The sequence below is a fragment of the Strix uralensis genome, chromosome 37 (genome assembly GCF_047716275.1).
Source record: "Strix uralensis isolate ZFMK-TIS-50842 chromosome 37, bStrUra1, whole genome shotgun sequence".
Lineage (NCBI taxonomy): Eukaryota > Metazoa > Chordata > Aves > Strigiformes > Strigidae > Strix > Strix uralensis.
In genome coordinates, this window is record NC_134008.1 from 1,063,527 (window position 1) to 1,088,535 (window position 25,009).

Consider the following 25,009-nt stretch of genomic DNA (forward strand, 5'->3'; position numbering starts at 1 on the left):
TGCCACCCTCCAGTCCAATGGGACCTCTACAGTTAGCCATGACTTCAGGTAAATCATGGAAAGCGGCTTGGCAAGCACATCTGCCAACTCCCTCAGCACCCTTGGGTGTAATCCATCTGGTCCCACAGACTTGTGTGCATCCAAGTGGTGTAGCAGGTCTCTGACCACCTCCTCTTCAACTGTGCTGACCTCATTCTGCTTCCCCTCCCCATCTCCCAGCTCATGAGGCTGGGTGTCCAGGGAACAGCCAGTTCCACTGCTAAAGACTGAGGCAAAGTAGGCATTGAGCACCTCAGCCTTTTCCTCATCCTTAGTTACCATGTTTCCCTCTGCATCCAGTAGGGGAGGGAGATTTTCTCTAATCCTCCTCTTGCTGTTGACGAATTTATAGAAAGATTATTTGTTATCCTTAACAGCTGCAGCCAAGTTGAGCTCTAGCTGCGCTTTGGTCTCCTAATGTTCTCCCTGCATAGCTTCACTACATCTTTATAGTCTTCATGAGAGGCCTGGCCCCTCTTCCAAAGACAATAGATTCTCCTTTTGTTCTTGAGATCCAGTCAAAGGTCCCTGTTTAGTCAGGTCGGTCTCCTTCCCCTCCTGCTTGTTTTTCCGGCACACGGGAACAGCCTGCTCCTCTGCCTTTATGACTTCATTCTTGAAGTATGTCCAGCCTTCCTGGACTCCCATATCCTTCAAGGCAGCCTCCCAAGGGATTTGGTTAACCAGTCTCTTGAACATGTCGAAGTTAGCCCTCCAGAAGTCTAAGGTGGCAGTTTTACTAACCCCTCTCTTTGTTTCTCCAAGGATCAAAAATTCAATCATCTCATGATCACTGCACCCCAGACGGCCTCCAACCTTTACCTCCCCCACAAGCTCTTCCCTGTTCACAAGAAGCAGGTCCAGGAGGGCACCTTCCCTGGTCGGTTCACTCACCAGCTGTATGAGGTAGTTATCCTCCATACATTTCAGGAACCTCCTGGATTGTTCCTTCTCCGCTGTGTTGTGATCCCAGTAGACCCGGGAGGTTAAAGTCCCCCACAAGAACAACGGCAAGTGACCGCAAGATTTCTCCCAACTGTTTATAGAAAGCTTCATCCCCCTCACTGCTTTGGTCGGGGGGTCTATAGCAGACTCCCACAGCAAGATCTGCTTTATTGGTCCTTAACCTAATCCAAACACTCTCAACCCCATTATCACTATATTTGATTTCTGAGCTGTCACAGCATTCTCTTACATACAGGGCCACTCCACCGCCTCTCCTTCCCTGTCTGTCCCTCCTGAAGAGCTTGTAACCATCAATTGCTGCACTCCAGTCATGTGAGGTCCCACCATGTTTCTGTTATAGCTACTATGTCATAGTTCTCGTGCTGCATTATGACTTCAAACTCCCCCTGTTTGTTGCTCATACTGCGTGCATTGGTGTAGATGCACTTGAGATGAGCTAATGAATCCAACACCCTCTTGTGAGCATGGGCCCCATTCCCTACCAGACCCTCCTCAGGTGCTTCCACAGTTCCTGAACATCTTTCCCTTCTCTCAAATGAAGTGGCAGAGAGAGAGCCCTCACCAGTCCACCATCCTTCAAGCTTTGGCACGTTTCCCTTAAGCTTGTTCCTAACATGCCCACTTATCTCCTCGTCCCCCCTCATATCTAGTTTAAAGCCCTGTCAATAAGCCCTGCTAACTCCTGCCCCAGAATCCTTTTTCCTCTCAGGGACAGCTGCATCCCACCGTTCTCATTTGTCGCCAGCAGACCAGGTGCCTTATAAACCTCGCCATGATCAAAGAACCCAAAATTCTGACGGTGGCACCAGTCTCTGAGCCATGTATTAATTAGATAGGTTTTCCACCCTCTATCAGTGGTTTTCCCTTCCACTTGAGGGATCGACGAAAACACGACCTGAGCTCCCAAGCCTTCAATTTGCCACCCCAGTGCTTTGAAGTCCTTTTTGAGTGACTTAAGACTTCTTTCTACCACCTCATTTTTACCTGCCTGGATAACAAATAAGGGGTAGTAATCAGAGAGCCACACCAGACTAGTGATTTTCTTTTTAATATCTCTGACCCGAGCCCCAGGGAGGCAGCAGACCTCTCTATGGTATGGGTCTGGTCGACATATTGGCCCCTCTGTACCCCTCAGAACAGAGTCACCCACTACAATTACCCTCCTTTTCTTCTTACTTGAAGAAGTCGTAAGTTTTGGGGCTGAGAGATAAGCGATAGATGACTCACCAGGTGGGTCCTCATTTCCATCTTCAGTTGGCTGGCCGTCTAGTTCCAACACCTCACACCTATTGTATAATGACAGCTGGGAAGGTGAGGAGGGTGGAGGAGGTTTTCGCTTGCCTTTCCGAGGAAGGACCTGACTCCATTCCCCCCTGCGCTCCACATGCCTTCCTTCTGCCTGGTGAGAGGAGGGGAGGGAGTCATGTATTTCTTGTAGAGCCTCTACCTGTTGTCTTTGACTCAGGGTGTGGCTCCACCAATCAATCTCATTTTCACACTCTTTGATTGTTCTTAACCTTTCTACCTCCTCCCTCAATTCAATCACCTGCTTAAGCAGATCGTTTACTTGTTCACACCGCACACAAACAGTGTCTCTGACTCCCTCCGATTCAAGTGCCAGGCCCAGGCACTCTCGGCAAGCAGAGACCTGCACAGCTGCCTGTTTGTGCAGGACCTCTGTCTGAGTTCCCACATTCTTCATCACTTTGCCTCTGGGTCGTGTTGTGACCATGGTCCTTGGCTGGGAGAGAACCAACCCCTGTGTGCTCTTTCACACACACAGCGCTCTCACTTCCCTGTAGAGCTGTTCCTTCCCTCCTCTCTCTCCGGTACTAATCAATTGCTTGCAGGGACCGAATGTACCTTGTCCAGTGGCAGGGTCTCAGCCCTGCCCTACAAGCTGCCTAGATGCACTCCCAGTCAAATACTACCTGATCACCCTGAGCTCGGTGACCTGGTCGCTGCCCTCCCACAGGGTTCTTATCACCGAATTAATGGTGGGTGGTGCTGGTTCTGCACACGCTAATTTGGAAGCCCTCCCAGCTCGTTACCAAGGGGTGGGGTGTGAGCTGGTCTCCTCAGCGAGTGACCATTGGTGTGTTTACACCTCATTCAAAACAGGCACCATTGGCCCTTGGCTCCGCCCACAGAATGTGACTCCTGTCGCGATACCCATAAATGAAACTTGGTTTTGTGGTGGTCAGCACGCTTCTAAAATGGGCCTACATCTTGAAGAAGGAGGAATATGGAATAATGGCTCATCTAAAAGGTTACCACCTCGGTATTTTTTAATATGGGGGGATTGAGTTTGGGGAGGGATTCCTGCTAAAGTAGTTGGAGGTCCGTGTTACCTGGGAAGGCTGACTTTATTTGCCCCTAGTATAAGAAATCTTAAAGAACATCAAAGATCAAAACAGGCCATAACACATCATGAACTCACCCCAGATTGTCAAGACCAAGTGGAATTATGGGGACCTGGAGAGATTATTGCTCCTTCTCTCTTGGCCCCAGAAGTAGGGGTTGCAAAAGCCCTATCCACCTTGAATAAAATGGCTTGTTGGAGTATAAAACAATTTAAGTTAACATCTAATATAATAAGTAATTTGTTGATGGATGTAGATAGTGTAAGGCATGCTGTTTTGCAGAATACAGCGGCTACAGATTTTTGTTACTGGTACAAGGACATGGATGTGAAGAATTTGAGGGCATGTGTTGTATGAATCTTTCTGCTCACTCTCAGTCGATATCTAATCAGTTTCAGCAACTGCAAGATAATATGCATAAGATTCAACAAGTTTCTTCTCCTTTGGATGAGTTTTTAGGAAGTCTGGGGTGGCCAAAGTGGATTATAGAGCTTTTGAGAATGTTAGCAGGACCAATAATAATAGCGGGATTATTGATATGTTGTCTTCCTATTTTAATGAGATGTTGTCTGTCTTGTGTGGAAAATAGCATGGAGGCTTTAATAAAAAGAAAGGGGATAGATGTGGCTGCACATGCTGGCTTACTGAACTTTCCGCCCACACTGACAATGGAAAAGTACAACCAGCACTCGGGTCAGAAGATTAACGACGTCTGAAAACAAGAAATAGTTACAAGAAGGCCAGAAGAAAAGAATGTGCTCGTTAAAGAAGAAACTGATAAAGAAGGGACCTTCTGGAATTGCAAAAGCAGGAACTTATCTACTGGCTGTGTGCGGGTAGCAATGTTTGTGGAAAGTACCAAGGGGAGCTATTTTTAGAAATAAGCATGCACAGCAGTATATAAGGGCTTGCTGCTATTCTTAGAAGGCACAAGACTATATAAGGGCTTGCTAGCTAAAAAGTTTGATCTTGACTTCCAATCATATTGATTGTCTGTGGTCTTGTCTCCTGTGGCCTGCACGGGAATTCGTCCCCACAATCCCCCTCCACTCAGCACTGGTGTGGACCAAACATGGGTGTGTCCCAAGGGTGTGGCTCGCCATTCTGGAGAAGTAGGGGGGACCTGAAGAGTCTTGAGTGAAGGTCTGCCAAGATGGAGTTCAGGATGTACTACACGTGACCTGTGTGGGGTGGCTGACGGAGCTGGACACCATCTGCGCAATGGTGTGGAGGCTTCAGGCACTATAGAAGTAGCCTGAGAGTGAGTGAGGGGTGATTTCAGAGGTGATGGAGTTCTCTTTGTAGTGAGATACAGCATGAGAAAGAACTAATGCCACAAAGTGCAGCTGTGGAGGCCCAGATTGGGCACAGAGAAATGTCACTTGAAGGGCAGTGCTGTCATGTAACAAGTCACCCAGGAGACTGGAGCAGCCCCAGGCTTTGTGTTTCCAGGAGCAGACAGGGAGGATGGAGAGATATCAGTAAAGGAAGGGAGATGTTCAGGTGAGAGCAAGGTCTGGTAGACAGTTGGATGTCTCCAGCCAGCAAAGAAATACATGTGTGGGACACGGTGGGACAGCCTGTGATGGAGGCAGTAGAGAGATGACTTACATCTGAAAATCCCCCAGCAGAGATGAGCTCTTTCTGCCCTTGGCTCTGGCTGTTGTCTCTGCCACTGATGCCAATGAGGAAGCACCTTCCCCTTACAGCACTGGGTCTCATGGCCTCCCCTTCCCCACCCGAGAGCCTGGGAGGTGTTGGACCATAGTCCTGCCCTTGGCATTGACCATCCCCACATCACACTGCCCCAGGAAGAGCCCTGAGCATTGTGTGAGGGACAGGATCCACCTTCACAGGGGCTGGGGGGTCAGGAACTGGACATTTGGCAGAATGTAACACATCCAGGTTTACTCAGAATCTGTTCCACCTTGACATGGCCTTTGTTTACCTGTCATCTCTGCCTGGAGTTTTCTGCTCTAACCAGCCCCTGGGGAGGCTTTGTCAGTAATGATCCTCACTGGGACACATTAACACTCCAAGAAGCTTTGGAGTTTGCATCTGTCTTGGAGTTCTTGAGCAACATCTTCATCTTCCTATTGATGACTGAGGTTCATGGACTCAGCACCAAACCCACCTGAGGGGTCATTAAAATGCCTTGGGCTGGTCCTCTGCTGCGGAGCTGAGCCAGGCTCCTGGGACGGAGGGAGCTCAGGGCAAGTGGGCAGCGCTGCAGAGAGACAGCTCTGCCCAGGAGCAGCTCTTCTGCAAAGTGCAGCAGGACTGAGGACACTGCTTGCAGGTACAGAGGGCAGAAAAGCAATGCTGAGAGAGTTCAAAGGAAGAGAAAACTTCATAACATTTAACACGGTAAGTGTCCTCTTGTTTTTCTGGGTGGACAATGGGAAATAGGAAGTTATTTCATATTTTTGTTGAAGGCACTAAGACTGCATCTCTCATTAGCACTTCTCTGAGCCCCAGCACACACAGAGATGCCACTGGGCAGGGCCCTGCTGCCAGGAGGGGTCTGCAGGGCAGAGCTGAGCACACAACGGGTGGGATGGGGGCTGTGAGCACTGACAGGGAGGAGATAAGGGGAGAGAGAAACAGCTTCAGCCAGGGACAGCTCCAGGCACCAGAGGCATTGGCAAGAAGTGAGAGAAACAGGCTGACAGCACCAGCTGGGCAGGGGTGGTATTTGGGCACTGCCCTACTAGCCCTTCAGTGAAGGTACTTTTTACCTAACAAGTCCCCCTGGTCTCCTCCCACACCAAGCAGAGCCTCTGCATTCCAGGCCCCTGGTCCAGGTCAGGAGCTGCCTCCTCTGCAGCCAGAGCTGCATCAGAGGAGACTCTCCCGAGTACCCATCTGTCCCTCCCTGGCCTTGCCTCCCTTGGCAGAACCATTGGGGCATTGCTCCTTGGTTCTCCACCTGCCCCTGCTGCTGCTGCTGCTCCTGTTTTCAGGCTCTCTAGGGATGGGGCTTTCAGCTGCAGCTCAGCAACTGGCCCTGCAGGTCCTGCCATGCAGATGTGTCCATGGCAGCAAGGTGCCCAAGCCCCCTTCTAGCCTCTGGGTCTCTGGGCAATGCTGCCCATGGGCTGGGGATAAAGCTGGGTCCTTTTTCAGGACACCCCATCTTCAAGGAATCAAAAAGCTCAGAGATCTTTACTGGGAAGGGGAGTTTTCAACTGGATTCCTCTGCTCTCAGCAGCATCCAATTTCCTGTCAAGGGAACATCTGGGTGTGACCCTCCTCCAGATTCCAGAGGTGCAAGCCCAGGGCAGCTGAGAGCAAGTCTGATGGACAGCCTGGCTCTCCTCACTCTGCACTAAGGCTCTCCCCTTTGCACTCCCGCACTCTCCATGGAGCACTTGTAGCACAGCAGAAATGTCCAGGCTGTCTGCCTTCAGAACGCACTCCTCAGGTAGGACAGAGCAACAGGAGCAAAAGCAAGAAGAGCAAAGCCCCACAGCTCTGCTCTGCAGCTGGGGACACTGGGAGGGACAAGGCTGAAATCTCTTGGATTTCAGGAGTGGAGTTAACCAGCGATCACTGCGGGTTCCTCTCTGCCTGTTGGGGCACCGCAGGAATGACTCCTGCAGAGCCCACAGCAGAATCCCTTGCTCCCCACTGCCCCCTCAGCCAGCAAACACCAGAGCTTCAGCCCACGATCTGTATTGAAGGTTTTTCCGGAGAGACAGAGGCTGGGAGGGGTGGGGGTTCTGTCAGAAATGGAGCAAGTTTTGCGCAATAAAGTCAGTCATAAACCTTCACTAACTTTTCCTCCTTGGCCAGACTCAAATTTGCAGAGGCAACAAATGTCCAACAGCAGCTCCATCACTGAGTTCCTCCTCCTGGCATTTGCAGACAGATGGGAGCTGCAGCTCTTGCACTTCTGGCTCTTCCTGGGCATCTACCTGGCTGCCCTCCTGGGCAACGGCCTCATCATCACTGCCATCGTCTGTGACCACCACCTGCACACCCCCATGTACTTCTTCCTCCTCAACCTCTCCCTCCTTGACCTGGGCTCCATCTCCACCACTCTCCCCAAAGCCATGGACAATTCCCTCTGGGACAACAGGGACATCTCCTACCAAGGGTGTGCTGCCCAGGTCTTTATGTTTGCCTTCTTGATCACAGCAGAGTTTTATCTCCTCACTGTCATGTCCTACGACCGCTATGTTGCCATCTGCAAACCCCTGCACTATGGGACCCTCCTGGGCAGCAGAGCTTGTGTCCACATGGCAGCAGCTGCCTGGGGCACTGGTTTTCTCTGGGCTGTTCTGCACACGGCCAACACATTTTCACTACCACTCTGCCAAGGCAATGTCCTGGATCAGATCCATGGCAACACCCTGGACCAATTCTTTTGTGAAATCCCTCAGATCCTCAAGCTCTCCTGCTCACACTCCTACCTCAGGGAAGTTGGACTTCTCATGGTTAGTGTCTGTTCAGCTTTTGGATGTTTTGTTTTCATTGTGGTGTCCTATGTGCAGATCTTGAGGGCCGTGCTGAGGATCTCCTCTGAGCAGGGACAGCACAAAGCCTTTTCCACGTGTCTCCCTCACCTGGCCGTGGTCACCCTGTTTGTCGGCACTTCATTTTTTGCCTACCTTAAGCCCCCCTCCATATCCTCCCCAACCCTGGATCTGGTGGTGTCATTTCTGTACTCGGTGCTGCCTCCAGCAGTGAACCCCCTCATCTACAGCATGAGGAACCAGGAGCTGAAGCAGGCCCTGAGGAAGCTGTTTTCATGGAAATTTTGAGGCTGTTATAAACGCCCCATCCCTCTCCCCAAATGATTTTCAGTTTATCCCACAGCAGGGCTGAGCTGGGTTTTTTTGCTTGTATTATTATTACTACTGCTAATGTTTCAGTTATCGTCATCATCATTCACATATTTATCTTTGTCATTATTTTCCTACACAAACATTTTGATTCATCCCACTTCTGCTGACGCATTAATGTTTTCTGTCATCTGGAGCCCATCTAAAAATATTTCTAACTCTCTAAAAACACCTCTGTAATAAAATGGGATCTCAGCAGTAGAATGCTTGAAGGCTGGGCTGTTCTTTGAATGTGGATCTCAAGAACAGGCCTAAGGAATTACATTTGGAAAAGAGGGGGTTTTTATTATGATTCTCCATGGCTTCAGGAGCAGAGAGCTCCCAGTCACCATGTGGCCCATTGAGGCTGGCAGCTGGACTTCAGTCTCCTCTGCCAGCACCTTGTGACAGTGAAGATGGTGAGTGGGCACTGAGGAACATACTCAGGCTTGTCCCACATGGGAGGGTGGCCCATCGCCTACAGGAGGGGAACCTGGAGCTGGCTGGAGAGCGTGAGGGATCTGCAGGGACAGGGTGTGCCTGGGGCGGGCAGGGAATGGAGCCCCACAGAGTGTGAGATTATCTGAGCTTGAGTCACCCAAAAGTAAAGTGTTAATCCCTGTTTCTGCAGGTGATTGAGGACTCTGCAACCCTGGGTGGGGCAAAAGTGACCCAACAGGCATAGGGAAGGGAGCCTGGAGAGTGATTCATGTCACCATTAGTAAAGTACAGCTGATAGAGCTGGAGATCCACCTGGTGCCTTTGGAAATGCTCCCCAGTTCCTCCAAGCACCACTGCCAGGCCCCCAGGATTACACCCAGACTGCAGCAAGACAGCGTCCTTCCCCTGCTCACTGTGAAAGCACCAGGATCCAAGAGTGTCCAGGGGTGGCAGGGAGGGCAGTGCAGGTCCCAGCAGTCCCAGCAGTCCCTCTGATCCCTGTGGAGAATATTTAGACAAACAGGACATGAACAACTCCTTGGGGCCTGACAGGGTTCACCCATGAGATCTGAGGAACCTAGCTGATGAAATTATTATTTTTGAAGGGTTCTGGGTATCGGGAGAGATTCCTGAAGTCTGGAAGAAAAAATGTCAACCCTATGTTCAAGAAAGGTGAGAAGGATCTGGGAGAGCCAGTCAGTCGTTCTGCAATAGCATCCTCCTAGACAAGCTGAGAAGTATGGGTTAGATAAGTGGAAAGGGATGTGGATTTAGAACTGGCTCAGTGGCTGAACCCAGAGGGCTGTGGTCATGGGCACAAAGTCCATCTAGAGGCCACTTGCTAGTGGTGTGCCCCAGGAATCAATAGTGGGTCCAAGAGTGTTCAACTTCTTCATTCTGTGACCTAGATGATGGGACTGAATGCACCCTCCAGAAGCTTGAGGATAACACAAAATTAAGGAGGAGTCATGCCTACACAGGTAGTGTCACTGCCATTGAGAGGGACCTGGACAGGCTGGTGAACTGGGCTGAGAGGAACCTCACAGATGTCGACCAAGAGAAATGGAAAGTCTTCTGCTTGGGGAGGAATAGTCCCATGAACCAGTACATGCTGGTGTGTGAGTGACTGGAAAGCATCTTTGTGAGGAAGGACTTTGTGGCCCAGGTGGACAACAAGCTGAACACAAGCCAGCAGTGCATGCTTGTGGCAAAGGCAGCCACCAGCCTCCTGTGCTGCATTAGGAAGAGTGTTGCTGGGGGGTGCAGCTCTTATCCTGCACCTCCACTCAGCACTGGTGAGACCACTTCTGGAGTGCTGGGATCAGTGCAGGGCTCCCCAGTACAGGAAACACATGGACTTGCTGCAGGAAGTCCATCTGAGGGCCTATGAAGACTATTAGGCACTAGAGCATCTCTCCAGAGTTCCCTGAGAGAGCTGGGACTGTTTAGCCTGGAGACAAGAAGGCTCAAGGGGGAATCTCATCACTGTGCACAAATATTTGAAGGGAGGGTGGAAAGAATCACAGACTAGTTGAGGTTACAATGGGACCTCTGGAGATCATCAGGTCCAACCCTCCTGCTAAACCAGGGACACCCAAGCTGCTTACCCAGAACTGTGTCCAGAGAGCTTTTAAATAGCTCCAAGGATGCAGAGCCCAGAACTTCCCTGGGTAACCTGTGCCACTTTTGGCCACAGTGAAAAAGCATTTCCTGATGTTCCCAGAGAATCCCCTGTGTTCCCTTGTGTGCCCACTGCCTCTGGTCCTGTCACTGAGCACCACTGAAAAGAGCCTGGCTCCACCTCTGTGCACCCTCCCTTCAGGTGTTTCTAGACTCTAATAAAGTCCCCCCTGAGCCTTCTCTTCTCTGAGCTAAACTGTCCCAGCTCTCTCAGCCTTTCCTCACATGGGAGGTGCTCCAGTCCCTTCATCACCCTTGTGTATGTCCCTGTCTCTCTTGTACTGGGAAGCCCAGCACTGGACTCAAGACTCCAGGGGTGGCCTCACCAGTGCTGCATAAAGAGACCAATCACTTCTTTGTGCCTGCCCGCAATACTTAGTCCAGTGCAGCTGAAGATGCCATTCATCTTCTTTGCCCCAAGGGCACATTACTGGCTTAGGTTCATCCTGGTGTCCACCAGGACCCCCAGGGCCTTTCCAACCAAGCTGCTTTCAGTTGGCTGCCCCCAGCATATACCAGTGCATGGGGCTGTTCTTCCCCAGGGGCAGGACTTTGCCCTTCACCTTGATGAACTTCATGAGGTTCCTCTTGTTCCCATTTCTCCAGGCTGTCGAGGTCCCTCTGGATGGTAGCACAATGCCTTGGTGTATCAACCACTCCTCTGCCCCATCTTCCACCTCAGTAAGGAAAATGTTAAACAGGACAGCACCCAGTATGGATTTTTGGGGCACACCACTATCTGCTGGCCTCCAGCTCGACTTTGTCCTGCTGATCACCACCCTCTGGGTCTTGCCATTCAGCCCCTTTTCTACCCACCACCCAGTCTGCTCATCCAGCCCATATATCGACAGCTTCTCTGTGAATTTCTCATGGCAGAGAGTGTTGAAAGCCTTCCTGAAGTCCAGGTAGACAATATCCACTGCTCTCCCTTCATCTACCAGGCCAGACACTTCATCAGAGAAGTTTATCAAGTTGGTAAGCATGTAGTCATGCTGACTACTCCGGATTATTTTCTTGTCTTTAAAATGCCTGGAAGTGGTTTCTAGGATTAGCTTCCCTTCCCCTCTCAGTGGTCAAGCTGAGCCTGACTGATGTTTTGTTCCCTGGTTCCTTCTTCTTGCCATTCTTGAAAACAGGAGTGACATTTGCTTTCCTTCAGTGTCCAGGCTCTTCTCCCAGTCACAATAGGTAATCAGAGATCATTGAGGTTGGCCTTAAAATGACATCTGCCAGCTCTCTCAGCACTCATTGCTGCATCCCATCAGGCCCAAGGACTTCTGTATCACCAGTTTGGCCGCTTCACCATCAGGTCAGTGTTCCTTGACCTGATACTCTTCCATCAAGGGTACATCTTCCTTGCTGCATCCTTTCCCCCTGCTCTCTGGGACCTGGGATTCCTGAAGGCCTGTCTTGCTAGTAAACAAGGAGGCAAAGGAGGCATTCAGAACTTCAGCCTTTTCCATGTGTGTGTAAACAGCTCCCCTGTCTCACTGAACCATGGGCCTGCATTTTCCATTGTCTTACTTTTGTCACGCGTGTATTTCATTAAGCCCTTCTTGTTGTCTTTGACATCCCCAGCTGTATTCATTTCCATTTGGGCTTTAGCTTTCCTAACCTCATCCCTGCATACTTGGACAATGTTTGGTTATTTCTCCCATGTTATCCATCCTTGCTTCCACCTTCTGTATGATTCCTTTAGTGTCTGTGTCAGGAGAGGCCAGCTCCTGGGTAAACAGAGGGTCTAAGACCAAATCCCATATTGTCTAAAATTATACACACAGCCCACTAACACTGCCTAGCACATCAACCCTTATTTGCCCTTGCTCTATTGGCCATGGGTTTGCTTGCTTTGTATCCTCCTTTGGTGTTTTAGAGATGGTTGCCACAGTAATTCTTCTCTGGGCCAGAAGTTGAACTAGTACCTCCTTTTATTTCCAGTAGTATGTTGAGAGTCCTCCCACTGTTATTGTGTGAGACACACTTCAGTCAGGGTGAGCCGTCAGCACACAAACATTAACAGCTGACCAAGAGGAGCTTCTAGTCCAAGGGGACCTTGAGAAACTTGGGGATATGAACCATAGAAACCTCTTGATGTTTCCAAGGAGACGTGTCCAGTTCTGCATTGGGAGGAAGAATAACCCCGTGCATCAGGGCCAGCAAGGACTTGCCCAGCTGAGCAGTGACTGTAAGGGAAGGGCCTGGGCACTAGGAGGGACAGCACACGAGCCGGTGGTGCATGCTCCCCAGGAACAAGGCCAGCTGCCTAGGAGGTTACATTAGGAAGAATGTGGCAACCTAGAAAACCTGAGTTAGCTTCCCCTTCAACTCAGCACTGGTGTGGTTCCACACACACAGATGTGTCCCTCTGTGCAGCTCCTATTTTGTAGGAGTTGGGAGGAAGTGGAGGGTGTGGGGGGAGGTCTGCAAAGATGGGGTTCAGGGCATCAATTACATGACCTGTGTGTAGAGGTGGAGGGACATGGGCATCTTCAGCTCAACAGCATGGAGGATCCAGGCAGTAAAGGATTAGCCTGAGAGTGCTTGAAGGGTGGTTTCAGAGGTGATGGAGCTTTTCTTCGTGGTGGAAAACAGCATGAGAAAGACATAATGGAACAAAGAGATTCTTGGGAGATTGAGAATGTGCATGAAGTTAAAGAATTGTCACTCCAATGGCAGCGTTGTGCAGCAACAAGTCACCCAGAGGGAGTCTGGACCATCCCATAGCTTTGTGTTTCAAGGAAGATCCAGGGAGGATGGAGAGATATTCAGTGTTGGTGTGGCCTCACATTGAATACTGTCTGCAGTGCTGGGCCCCACAACTGAAGAAGGATGTGAAGGTCCTTGAATGCATCCAGAGGAGGGCAATAAAGCTGGTGACAGAGCTGAAAGGAATGTCACATGGGGAACAGCTGAGGACCAGGGTTTGTCCAGTTTTCAGAAGAGGAGGCTGAGGTATGACCCCATTGCTGTCTGCAGCTTCCTGAGGAGGGGAAATGGAGTGGGAGGTGCTGCTCTCTTCTCCCTGGGATCCAGGGATAGGACATGTGGGAATGGTTCAAAGATGTGGCAGGGGAGGTTTAGACTGGACATGAGGAAGCATTTGTTTTATTGAAATGATGGACAAACACTGGAACAGGCTTCCTAGAGAGGTGGTCTATCCCCCAAGCTGTTCAGTGTTTGAGAGGCATTTGGACAATGCCCTTAATAAGAGCTTTAACTTGGGCAGCCCTGAACTGGTCAGATGGGTTGACTAGATGGTCCCTTCCAACTGCAATACTCTATTCTATTATATTCTACATCAGGAAGGGCAGTGAGTTCTGAGTTGAGAGCAGGATGGGGAGGAATTGATGATGTTGAGAGCCTGCAGGGAAAGAGCTACAGGTGTGGGACACTGAGGACAACCTGTGGTAAAGGCAGTTGAAGGCTCTGGCAAGGCTGAGAACCCGCAACAGGGCCAAGGACTTTTCCCCCTTGCCTATGGTTGTTGCCTCTACAGCTAATGCCTACCAGGACAAACTTCAATCTTAAGGCACCAGGACCTCATGGCCTCCTTGCCCCACCCAGGACAGACCCATCAGTTCCATACCATAGTCCTGCCCTTGGTACCACACATTGCCACATGACACTGCCCCAGGAAGAGCCCTGGGCAATGGGTGAGGGACAGGATCTCCCTTCCCAGGGGTTGCAGGTCAGGCTTTGGCCCTTTGGCTTCATTAAGGCAGACTGAGCATCAGAACCACCTTTACACTGTGTTTGCTTACCTCTCATTCCTGCCTCCACCTTTCTGCTCTAACCAGCTCCTGGGGAGGCTTTGTTGGGGATGGCCCTCAGTGGGACCCATTAACACTCCTTGGAACTGTAGGCATTGCTTCTGACCCTGACTTCTTCAGCTGTTTCTTCAGGCTCCTCTCAGTGTCGGAGGCTCATGATCTCAGCACCAAAGACACCATGGGGCTCATTAAAATGCAAAATGCCATGTCTCTTCCAGTTATGTTCTTCAGACTTCATGTCTTGGGTAGCTAACTGGAGAGGTCTCTGGAGTGCACGTAAAGGGGAATTTTTCACTAAGCATTTAATACAGAAGTATTTTTTAAGTGTCTTCTATGACTTCTTCAGTTTACAGCAGAAGTGATGGCAGCATTCTCTTAATTGATGTTGATGCAGGAGGTCTCCTACTGCTGCCAGGAGGGGTAGGACCAGCTCCTCCTGAAGGTCAGACACTGCATGGACAACCTGATTCCTCACCTCCCCAGCCCGGCCATTTCTCCCATCGGCCCCCTGGGACTTTCAGCACTTCTCCTGACATCAGACTTCTCCACCCCAGCTGCAGCTGGAGGTTACAGCTCCTCTGCACCAGCTCCCACTGCCTTCCCTCACAGACCTGGCTGCACACAGGGACAACAGAATTTCTGTTCACTGCAAACAAACAGAAGGAAAACATGGGAAAGTTTAACAAACAACAACCCCCACTGCTCAACTGTGTGCTAAGGGGAAGCTGCCTCCACTGAGGTTCACCATCCCCAGGGGAGAACCTCACTAGCAATGTTTCAGACAGATGGATGGGAAATGAGAGATATGAACACAATGAAGGAGGTGGCTGAAGAGAGAATTATCCTGCTGAAAGACAAAGGCAGGCTTCTAACTCCCTGAAGCTCAGAGCTTCAGTTTCAGTTAATACACTTCCGAGAAATTCCCATTTGTTCATGGTGGAAAAACATCATCACTTTATTCAAAGTTTTCAGTCTTCTCAGTTGACGAAAAGGTGCTCAGGTGTTTTTTAAAAGTCTCAGGGAGTTCCTCCAGTTTCCAGGCGGAGCTCAGCTGTCTGACCATAGACATCAAGTGCCCCTTGCAGACGTCCCAGTGTATCTGACGTATTTCCCTGGGACTGGCCACTGTCACACAGACCAGGAGGTCTCCTGCAGGAGACCAGAGGGCCTCAGGAGCTGCTGGTAGAGGCTGGGCAGAGGGGCCCAGGACACCTGCACTGCCACCAGGCGTCTCTTTCCCTGTGCCTCAGGGCATCTGTTTTTCTGTAGCTATATCCCACCCTGGTTCTGGAAATATATTTGTCTTTCAAAATCATAATTAAAAAAAATGTTCATGAAATACCTCAAAGACTGGTATATCAAAAAAAAAAAAAAAGCAAAGCTAAACTATAGGAATATAAACACTGAAAATTTGAAAAAAGATGAAAAAATATTAGAAAATGTATTTGCATTTCATCATTTCTTATTTCTTCTTTGTTTCATTTTTACTGGCGTTTTAAAAACATTTTAATCATACTCCGGCCTGCAGCATAAAAGAAAGATATTTCTATGTCTTGAAGAGATTCCAGCACACTAAAACCACTCCCCACCGAGCAGCATAGTTACCACTCCGCATGCCTTGCACAAAGAGTCACCACTAAGGTGGCAGGCTCTCTCACCTGATACGGGGAAGCTGGGTGACCACCTGCAGTGAAACACCCTGGGTTTGTACTTGTCTCTACACATCTGTGTTACAGTGTCTACTCAAAGGTTCTCTGGATCATCCATGAATGCTTCCTTTTTATTGCCTCCAGGGTAAATGAAGAGTGACTCCTTTTTAGGTGAAGAAAGGGAGGACACTGGTCTCCCCAAACATCAGACACCTCCCCGCAGATGTCTATGTCAAATCTAGTTGTCTAGAATTCCCTTCCTAGTCAATGGAGACAAAGGAGTTGTCTCCACTGAGGTGTCTGGAGAACCTTTTCCTCGTGACCAGGAATGCTCCAGAAGGGTTTCCATCCATCCTGGGTCACCCTTCCAAGCACCCTGTGGGTACTTCAGCTGCCCCAGGGCATCTCAGAGATCAACAGCTGATGGATGTGGGCAAAAGAATTTCTCAAATTAATTTGCTTCATCACCTTCCCGGGGACTGAGTTGTGACTGAATAGCCTGTAGTTCCATGGGTGGTCCTTGTTGCCCTGCTTGAAAATGGGTGCAATGTCTGACATTTTCAACCCTGTTTGCCCTGACATTTCTAAGGTGACCAGGAGCAGCCTTGCAATGACCCCAGCCAGCTCTCCCAGCACACTTGGGCCCATCCCCTCTGGTCCCATGGACCTGTGTGTGCTCAAGTGGTGCAAGTGCTCCCCAGACACACCTTCCTCTGCCATGAGTGGAACCCTGCCTGCACAGATGTTTGTCGGAGACTCAAGGATCAGGGAGATCTGGGGTCAGATCCTATCAGGAGAAGAAGATGGGTAAAAAAAAGAGTTGTCATCCTCTTTCTGGTTTCAGCTTCAGACGAGATTTGGATTTCCTGCCTCCACACCTGTACCCCAAGGCCATGTCTGTATCTCCCTCCTGGACAAACTGTTCCCTCTTCCACCCTTGTGCAATGCCTTCTGGTGTGTGAACGATTCAGCCAGAAGATCCCTGTCCATCCCCACCAGCCTGCAGTTAGGCCCTGCTCAACTCCCAGAACATCAGACTGAGGTGTTGCTGGGCTTTGATGTTGTTGGCCCTGAAGATCCAAGAGGGCTCCACAGATCTTGGCTCTCCAGGATCCTGTCAAGCAGATGCTGAACCGTGTGAAATGTGCTGTGCTGCAGGCCAAGGCTGTCATTCCGCTGTTTGTCTTTTTCCTCTGCCATGGTCAGTGCAGCCACGGCTGCCCTCAGCATTCACATCCTCATCCAGTTCTGCCTTGTTCATGAGTATCAGAGTGCAGCCCTAGTCAGTCATCACCTGCCTGTGTCCAAACAGGAACGGTGAGGCAGGGCAAAGGTGCCTGTCTGGGTACTGGCTGTGAGGACACCTCTGTTCCAGCCCCCTGACCAGCTGCAGCAGGCAGGAGGGCAGGTCACACTCATGGACACCCTGCTCAGCCCTGTCTGCTCTGGAGAAGACCTGACACCAAGCAGCATCTCCCCTCAGAACCACAGCTGGGACTGCAAGTTGGAGGGGGCTCACCTGGAAAGAAGTGCCCAGGAGTGAGCCAATACCCAGGCTGTGTGAGGGCTGAGCAGGTGCCTGGAGGCCAAGACAATGAAGGAACCAAGTGCTTTAAATTTTTGTGAGGATGAATTACAGTGGAGGAGGTTGAAGACCCGCTGTCAACTGCAGGAGGAGACTGTACGAGCAAGAGTGGACAGACACCCAAAGAGCAGTTGTCTGAAACGAGGGGAAACAAATCCAAGGTGGAGTCCACGTGGCATGGGAATGCACCAGAAGGAGAAACTCCTTGCTGTCCCTGAACAGTAGGAATGTATTTCAGTCACAGGTGGCATTCAGCTTCCCTGATTCCGAGAACCTACAAGTAGGAGTTTCAGGGTGCAGACCATGGCCTTTGGGGTGTTAAAGCTGGATGCAGTGAGCTGCAGGGGTAATGTAGAGCTGTCTGAGGCAGTGCCTCCCAGGCTCCCCTTGCAGTCAGTGCAGTGGAGATGTTCACTGACTTATCTGATCACATAAAACACAGGAACATCTCTGTCACATAAACATCTGCTCTCTCTTTGGCTGGTCAGATATCAGATGGGACATCAGAGGATAATAAGATCTTTGAGGTTCAGTGTTGATCTTGGGAGGTCTGTGGGAAAACCCTCTGCTCAAAGCAGGCTCAGGTATATGGTGAGACATGGCTTCTTAGGGCTTAGTCCATCTGGGTCTTGAAAACCTGCAAGAATGGAGGACTTCACAATCTCTCAGGGGGACCAACGCTTGTTCCAATGCTTGGCTAGCCTCATGGTGAAAAAGGTGAGGCCCCCCTGGCTGTGTGGTGCCCCTCAGCCATCCCTTCTCCAGGCGGAAGAAGGGTGTCAATAGGAGCCCTTTCACTGAACAGAGTCCTGGGAGACCTTTTCGGTAAAGTCTAAAGCAAAGGCAGCGCTGAGTCACTCATCCCCATCTTTCTCTGCTGCTGTGAAACCCCCTCCCCATTCACCAGCAACTCACATGGGCCTTTTTCAGTCTTTTACTGCAAAATGTCCCATTTTTGACCAGGATAGAGTTAACTTTCCTTGGGTTGAGAGGGAGCACAGCTGAAGGGCTGGGTCCTGATCAATCACTGGAGCATTCCATGTCATGTGATGTCAAAGCTCAGCCTATAGACAGGCACGTGCTCTCCACGCGAGTTGTTTGTTTTTGGTTTCCAGATTGGCTGGACGGAGTTTCTCTAGTGCGGTCGAGATCAGTGCTGGGGACAGGCTCTCCACCAGTCGCTGTTCGGTGACCACTGCTGCATTTTACCCATTTTGGACTACTATCATTACTGTTGTATTTGCTAGTAGTTTTTTTCTTTTTCATTTAACCTACACATTTCTTCTTTTTTTGTCCCTCCCCTATTTCATGGGGTGGGAGGGGGGGGGGGCAGAGTAAATAACTGGCCATGTGATGATTCACTACCAGCTAAGTTCAAACCACAACAACAACTGATCCCTTACGATTTCAGCATCCACCAGTGGAAGGTCACTGTTCCCACAGTCATGGTCCTCCAGCTCAGAGGACCAGGCAACCCAAGGTCTATCAGTATTATTAAAGCGTGAGGCAAAGAAGTCGCTGAAGTCTTGGGAGGTTATCTCTGCTGCCCTGCAGAAGCCTTATACATAGCTCCTGCCCTGCTCTGTTTCCCATCCAGCAGATATTGGGGGCTTCAAGTTGCCCGCAAGGAGCTGTCCCAGAAATGTCTGAAAAGGCCTCACCTACTTCTTCCTGAGTCTGCCCCATTGCCTGTAGCAGACACCCACTACAGTGTCACGGGTGTTGCTCTGTCCACTAATCCACTGGTTCTCAGCTGACTCATCACCTCTCCCCAGGCACAGCACCATGCATTCTCACTGCTTTCTCACAGTAACAGCAACTCCTCCTCCTTGCCTTCTCATCCTTTCCTTCTAAAGAGCCTGTACCCACCCTTCATCACACTCCAGCTGTGAGAGCTGTGAACCACAGCTCCATTAATGTAAATGTCCTTGGGGCTCTGTAAATTCCACGACTTCTAATTTTTCTCATTTGTTTCTCACACTGCATGAATTACTGTGCAAGCACTCAAAAGAGGTGTCCAGCCATGCTGATCTCCCAGAAAGGGCAAGAGATCATTTCCATGGTGCTGTCCTGTAGCATCTCCTTATTTATGTGCATATGTTTGAGGTGTTTCCTTCTCAGCTCTGTTTTGCTAATTACCATCTCCCTTCTGCTCTCATCATGCAAGACCCTTTCCTTGTCAGTACCATCCAACACTTCCTCACTTGGTCACTGTCTTCCTTCCTCAGTCATACCAGTTTAATGCTCTTACCAGGTTGGCCAGCCTGTTGTCAGAGACACTTTTGCCCCCCTTAATCAGATGGTTCCCTTCTCTTCCTAGCAGCTTTTGATCCTTAGAAAGGGTCTCATAGTCATAAAAACCCTGTTGCTGACACCAGCCGCACAACCAATTGTCTACCTACACTTCTCCAAACTTCCCCCTCAGCAGAAGGATTGAGAACACCACCTGCCCCCCATGCCTTTGACTGTCACATCCAGAGTCATGTCATCATGCTTGATACTTTCTAGGTGTCCTGGGGCAGTATCAGTGGTGCTCATGTGGAAGAGCAGCTGGGATAACATTCCAAGGGCTGGACAAGTTTCAGTAGCCTTTCAGCAATACACCCTTGGATGAAGCAGAGCTGACAGGGCTCTTTGGAACCTGGTAGAGGGTTCTGGCAGCTTGTCAGAAGTCCAGGTCTCCTCTGACTATCCTTACCAGCAGGAAGAGGCACTATGAACTTCCTCAGAGGATTCTCAGGATCTCCAAGATTCAGTCTCACCCAGGATCTCAGACAAAGTCCCCAGAACACATTGCCAGGACTGTCAAACAAAACTTGCGTTGAATGTTGTGTTGATCCTGATATGAGCAGGAGGCTGGTCTAGAGCCTTCCCAAGGTCCCTTCCAACATGAATGGTTCAGGGATTTGGTCATCTCCAATGACAGCTACTGCAATTCTTGCAACCATGAATTCCTCCTCTGCCTGTGGGTTAGCACCAGCACGGTAATCCTAGAGCCAGACACTCAGTGGTGTCATGTGGCTGTTTGAGCCTGGAACTCAAAGTTCCATTGTGACTGACTGCTGCTTCAGACAGAACAGGCCCTGCGTACAGCCTGCAACACCTCGACACTGCAAAAGGATGAAGAGTGGGAGTGACTCCTACAGAAAGTCATAGCATGAGGGTAAAGATAGTCCAATGTCCCCGAGGTCCCATGCAAACCCAATAAAATGGAGTAGGATTGAAGAGCCCTGGATATCCTAGGTATGCAGTTACACACTTGGATTTGTCACTATGGGAGGGGGCAGGAGCTGGGTTTGTTAAATGAGGAGAAGAGAAGGCTTTGGTGAGACCATGTTCATCAGCAAGATGGGTCCAGGCTCTTCCCTGCTGTGTGTGATGAGAGGATGATGGCCTCTGTGGAAACAAGAGGAAGAACTGTTTATTCGTGAATACAGTCAAGCCCTGGAACAAGTTTCCCAGAGAGGTTGCGTCAATCCTTGGAAATTTTCAAACCCAGAAGGAATAAATCCCTGAAGTACCTGGTGTGACCTGACAGCTGCCCTTGCTGTGAGCAGCAGATCAGCCTAGAAACCTCCTGAGGTCCCTTCCAGCATGAGTGATTATTCATTTCCTTCTACCACATGTTTAGCGACGGTAGGGAAAGCACTTGGCTTCCCTATGACCATGGATTAAGTCAAAGATAATTATGTTCCCATCATCTGTGTCTTTCTTGTCCTTCACCACTCACTGCTGTTTAGATGCAGAGCTGCTTGACAGGTATCCCCAAATTGCCATGATCGTGTCCTTTGTTTCACTTTCTGTTTTCTTTTTCTTTTCCCCCATCAGAGACCTTCATTTTGTGATCATCCTTATACCCTGTCACCCAAACAGCCCACCTCTGCTTTCTCTTTTCTTACTGGCCCTAGCCTTCCTTGCTCTGTAACTCTTTTTGAGATGGTCAGTGTGGTTAATAATACATTGGACAGCAATTCCATTAAAGTAGTACATCCTTCTAGTGTTTGAGGTGCTCTGTAACTCCTCACACTGCTATCTTGTAGGAGACAACACCATCAGGGTGATCTGTCTGTGCAGAAACACCTGAGCAAACAGTGCTTCAGTCTTCAAATCTCCCTCGAGTCAGCTCTGGTGTGGCCACTGGTGGACTACTGTGTCTGTCTGTGGGGCTTCCTGCTTTGGACAAGTGAGGAGGAACTGGAGAGGGTCCAGAGGAGGTTTGCCAAGATGGGGTTTGGGGCCTCAAGCACATGGCCTGTGAGGAAGGCTGAGGGACCTGAGCTTCTTCAGCCGGGTGAAGTGGAGGCTCAGAGCAGCACAGTGAGAAACTGCAACTGCTTGAAGGGCAGTTTCTGAGATGGTGGCACTTGTTTCATAGTGGAAAAAATCAGGAAGAAGGAAGAGTGACAGAAAGTGCGCTGTGGGAGTTTGAGACTAGACATGAGGAGAAAGAAATGTCCCTCCAAAGGCAGTGCTGTGGTGCAACTGGCCACCCAGAGGGAGTCTGGATCAGGCCATGGCTTTGTGTTTCAAGGAAGAGCCTGGGAGGACAGAGAGCTATCAGTGAGGGTAGTGAGATGTCAGAGTGAGAAGAGGTTTAGGTGTCCACAGTCTTCAAGGGAAGAGTTGCAGGCATGGGACACTGTAGGACAGACTGTGGTAGAGAGTTGGGAGCTGTGGCAAGGCTGAAAGCCCACAACAGAGCTGATCTTTTCATCACCTTGGTTGTGGCTGTTGTTTCTGCAAACAAGACCTGCCAGTAGATACCTTCACCTTGTTCACAAGACCGCATTCTGTCCTTGCCTCACCCAGGAGAGACCCAGAAGGACTACTCATGCTGTAGTCCTGCCCTGGGCATTGAATATCCCCACATCACACTGCCCCAGGAAGAGCCCTGAGGAATGTTTAAGGGACAGGATCTGCCTTCCCAGAGGCTGGGAGTCAGCACTTGGCCCTTTGGCTTAACATAACACATCCAGGTTTACTCAGAATCTGTTCCACCTTTACATGGTCTTTGTTTACCTGTCATCTCTGCCTGGAGTTTTCTGCTCTAACCAGCCCCTGGGGAGGCTTTGTCAGTAATGGTCCTCACTGGGACCCATTAACACTCCAAGAAGCTTTGGAGTTTGCATCTGTCTTGGAGTTCTTGAGCAACATCTTCATCTTCCTATTGCTGACTGAGGTTCATGGACTCAGCAACAAACCCACCTGAGGGGTCATTAAAATGCCTTGGGCTGGTCCTCTGCTGCGGAGCTGAGCCAGGCTCCTGGGACAGAGGGAGCTCAGGGCAAGTGGGCAGCACTGCAGAGAGACAGCTCTGCCCAGGAGCAGCTCTTCTGCAAAGTGCAGCAGGGCTGAGGGCACTGCCTGCAGACACCGAGGGCAGAGGAGCCGGGCAGAGAGAGAGGGGAAAGGCAGATGGGAGTGGGAGGGTGCTGAGAGCTCAAAGAAGAAGAGTACTTCACAGCAGTTAACACGGTAAGTGTCCTCTTGTTTTGCTGGGAGGGCAGTGGGAGATGGGAATTTATTTCTCCTTTCTGGAGCGGGCGCTAAGATCCCAGTTCTAGTTAGCACTTGTCTGAGAGTGTCCTGAGCCCCTGCACATACCAGACAAAAAAGCCCCACAGCTCTGCTCTGCAGCCAGGGGCACTGGGAAGGACAAAGCTGAAATCTCTTGGATTTCAGGAGTGGAGTTAAACAGCGATCACTGCGGGTTCCTCTCTGCCTGTTAGGGCACCGCAGGACTGACTCCTGCAGAGCCCACAGCAGAATCCCTTGCTCCCCACTGCACCCTCACTCAGCAAACACCAGAGCTCCAGTGCAGGAGCTGCATGAAGGTCTTTCTGGAAGGACAGAGACGAGGGGGGTGTGGGTTCTGTCAGAAATGGAGCAAGCTTTGCCCAGAGAATTCAATCCTAACCCTTCACTATCTTTTCTTCCATGGACAGGCCCCATGCCCACAAGAAGCAAATGTCCAACAGCAGCTCCATCACCAAGTTCCTCCTCCTGGCATTCGCAGACAGACGGGAGCTGCAGCTCTTGCACTTCTGGCTCTTCCTGGGCATCTACCTGGCTGCCCTCCTGGGTAACGGCCTCATCATCACCGTCATCGCCTGTGACCACCACCTGCACACCCCCATGTACTTCTTCCTCCTCAACCTCTCCCTCCTTGACCTGTGCTCCATCTCCACCACTCTCCCCAAAGCCATGGACAATTCCCTCTGGAATATCAGGGACATCTCCTACTATGGATGTGCTGCACAGGTCTTTTTTTTCTTTTTTTTTGCTACAACAGAATTGTATCTTCTTACTGTCATGTCTTATGACCGCTACGTTGCCATCTGCAAACCCCTGCACTACGGGACCCTCCTGGGCAGCAGAGCTTGTGTCCACATGGCAGCAGCTGCCTGGGGCACTGGGTTGCTCAATTCTCTCCTACACACGGCCAACACATTTTCACTACCACTCTGCCAAGGCAATGCTGTGGACCAGTTCTTCTGTGAAATCCCACAGATCCTCAAGCTCTCCTGCTCACACTCCTACCTCAGGGAAGTTGGGCTTATCATGGTTAGTGCCTGTTTAGCTTTTGTTTGGTTTGTTTTCATTGTGGTGTCCTATGTGCAGATCTTCAGGGCCGTGCTGAGGATCCCCTCTGAGCAGGGACGGCACAAAGCTTTTTCCACGTGTCTCCCTCACCTGGTCGTGGTCTCCCTCTTTATCAGCACTGGCATGTTTGCCTACCTGAAACCTCCCTCCATCTCCTCTCCAACCCTGGACCTGGTGGTGTCATTTCTGTACTCGGTGCTGCCTCCAGCATTGAACCCCCTCATCTACAGCATGAGGAACCAGGAGATCAAGGATGCCCTGAGGAAACTGATGTCTGGATGATTTTCAAAAGCAATGAACTGCTTGGCATCTTCTGGGAATCACTCAGAATGTAACTCCTTACAGGCCAAGCTCATACTTTTTTGGTTTTGTTGGTTTTGATTGTGGGTTTGGTGTTTATTTGCTTTGTTTTACTTTGCATAATGTTGTCCATAATGAAATTTCGTTATTTGTGCCATTTTTAATTATGTGTCTATCCAGATTTTATGTTACCCAGAGTCTGTGTAAATAAGGAGCTGTGCCCTTTGTGTGTTTAAACAAAACAAAGAACGTTGCAGTGACTTGCCTGAGATCCTTCCTTTGAGACCTTCTCTGGAGCTACAGGGGCAGTTCCTGTGTGCAGAGGTGGAGGGGAAAAGTGTCCCTGCACAGCAGCACTGCCAGGGAGAACCCGTGCTTGGTCTTTCCTGAGCTGCTTGCTCTCCATTTCCACTCTCTCCTTCTCAGCCCTTTCATTGGTACAAGGCCTGAGAGCTCTGGCATCTTGGTCACAGTCCTGCTGCATGGGAGTTCTGTTACCACAGGCAGGGACAGGCAGTGGGCACTTCTGTGACAGAGCCAGCCTCCACAACAGCATTTCCCTAAAGCAAAGTGATCTTCTCAGTGCACTGCTTGAAGGCATAGGTCTTGTTCCAAAGCTGCTTTCAAGAAGGTGCCCAAGGAATTGGCCTGCAGATGAAAATACCAGTGAGCAGCTGAACAGTGTGAGTGTGCAGGGTTGGGGCACGCAGCAGTGCCCTTGCACAGCCAGGCCTCCTGCGAGAGACCTGAAGGACCAGCAGAGCAGGGGTGGGTTGTGCCCATGTTG

At 50.2% G+C, this 25,009-nt stretch overlaps 2 protein-coding genes across 2 annotated transcripts; both read left to right on the forward strand.

Annotated features, from left to right (window-relative positions):
* Positions 1-7,186: 7,186 nt before the first annotated feature.
* On the forward strand, positions 7,187-8,134 carry LOC141937063 (olfactory receptor 14A16-like). The gene has a single exon (XM_074854466.1). The coding sequence runs from the start codon at positions 7,187-7,189 to the stop codon at positions 8,132-8,134; it is 948 nt and encodes a 315-aa protein (XP_074710567.1).
* Positions 8,135-23,256: 15,122 nt separating this feature from the next.
* Positions 23,257-24,204, forward strand: LOC141937117 (olfactory receptor 14A16-like). Its single transcript, XM_074854547.1, has one exon. The coding sequence runs from the start codon at positions 23,257-23,259 to the stop codon at positions 24,202-24,204; it is 948 nt and encodes a 315-aa protein (XP_074710648.1).
* The last annotated feature ends 805 nt before the right edge of the window (positions 24,205-25,009 follow it).

Excerpts from the sequence above, each read along its gene's own strand:
- LOC141937117 (XM_074854547.1), top strand. The coding sequence starts at position 23,257 with ATGGACAGGCCCCATGCCCACAAGAAGCAAATGTCCAACAGCAGCTCC.
- LOC141937063 (XM_074854466.1), top strand. The coding sequence starts at position 7,187 with ATGTCCAACAGCAGCTCCATCACTGAGTTCCTCCTCCTGGCATTTGCA.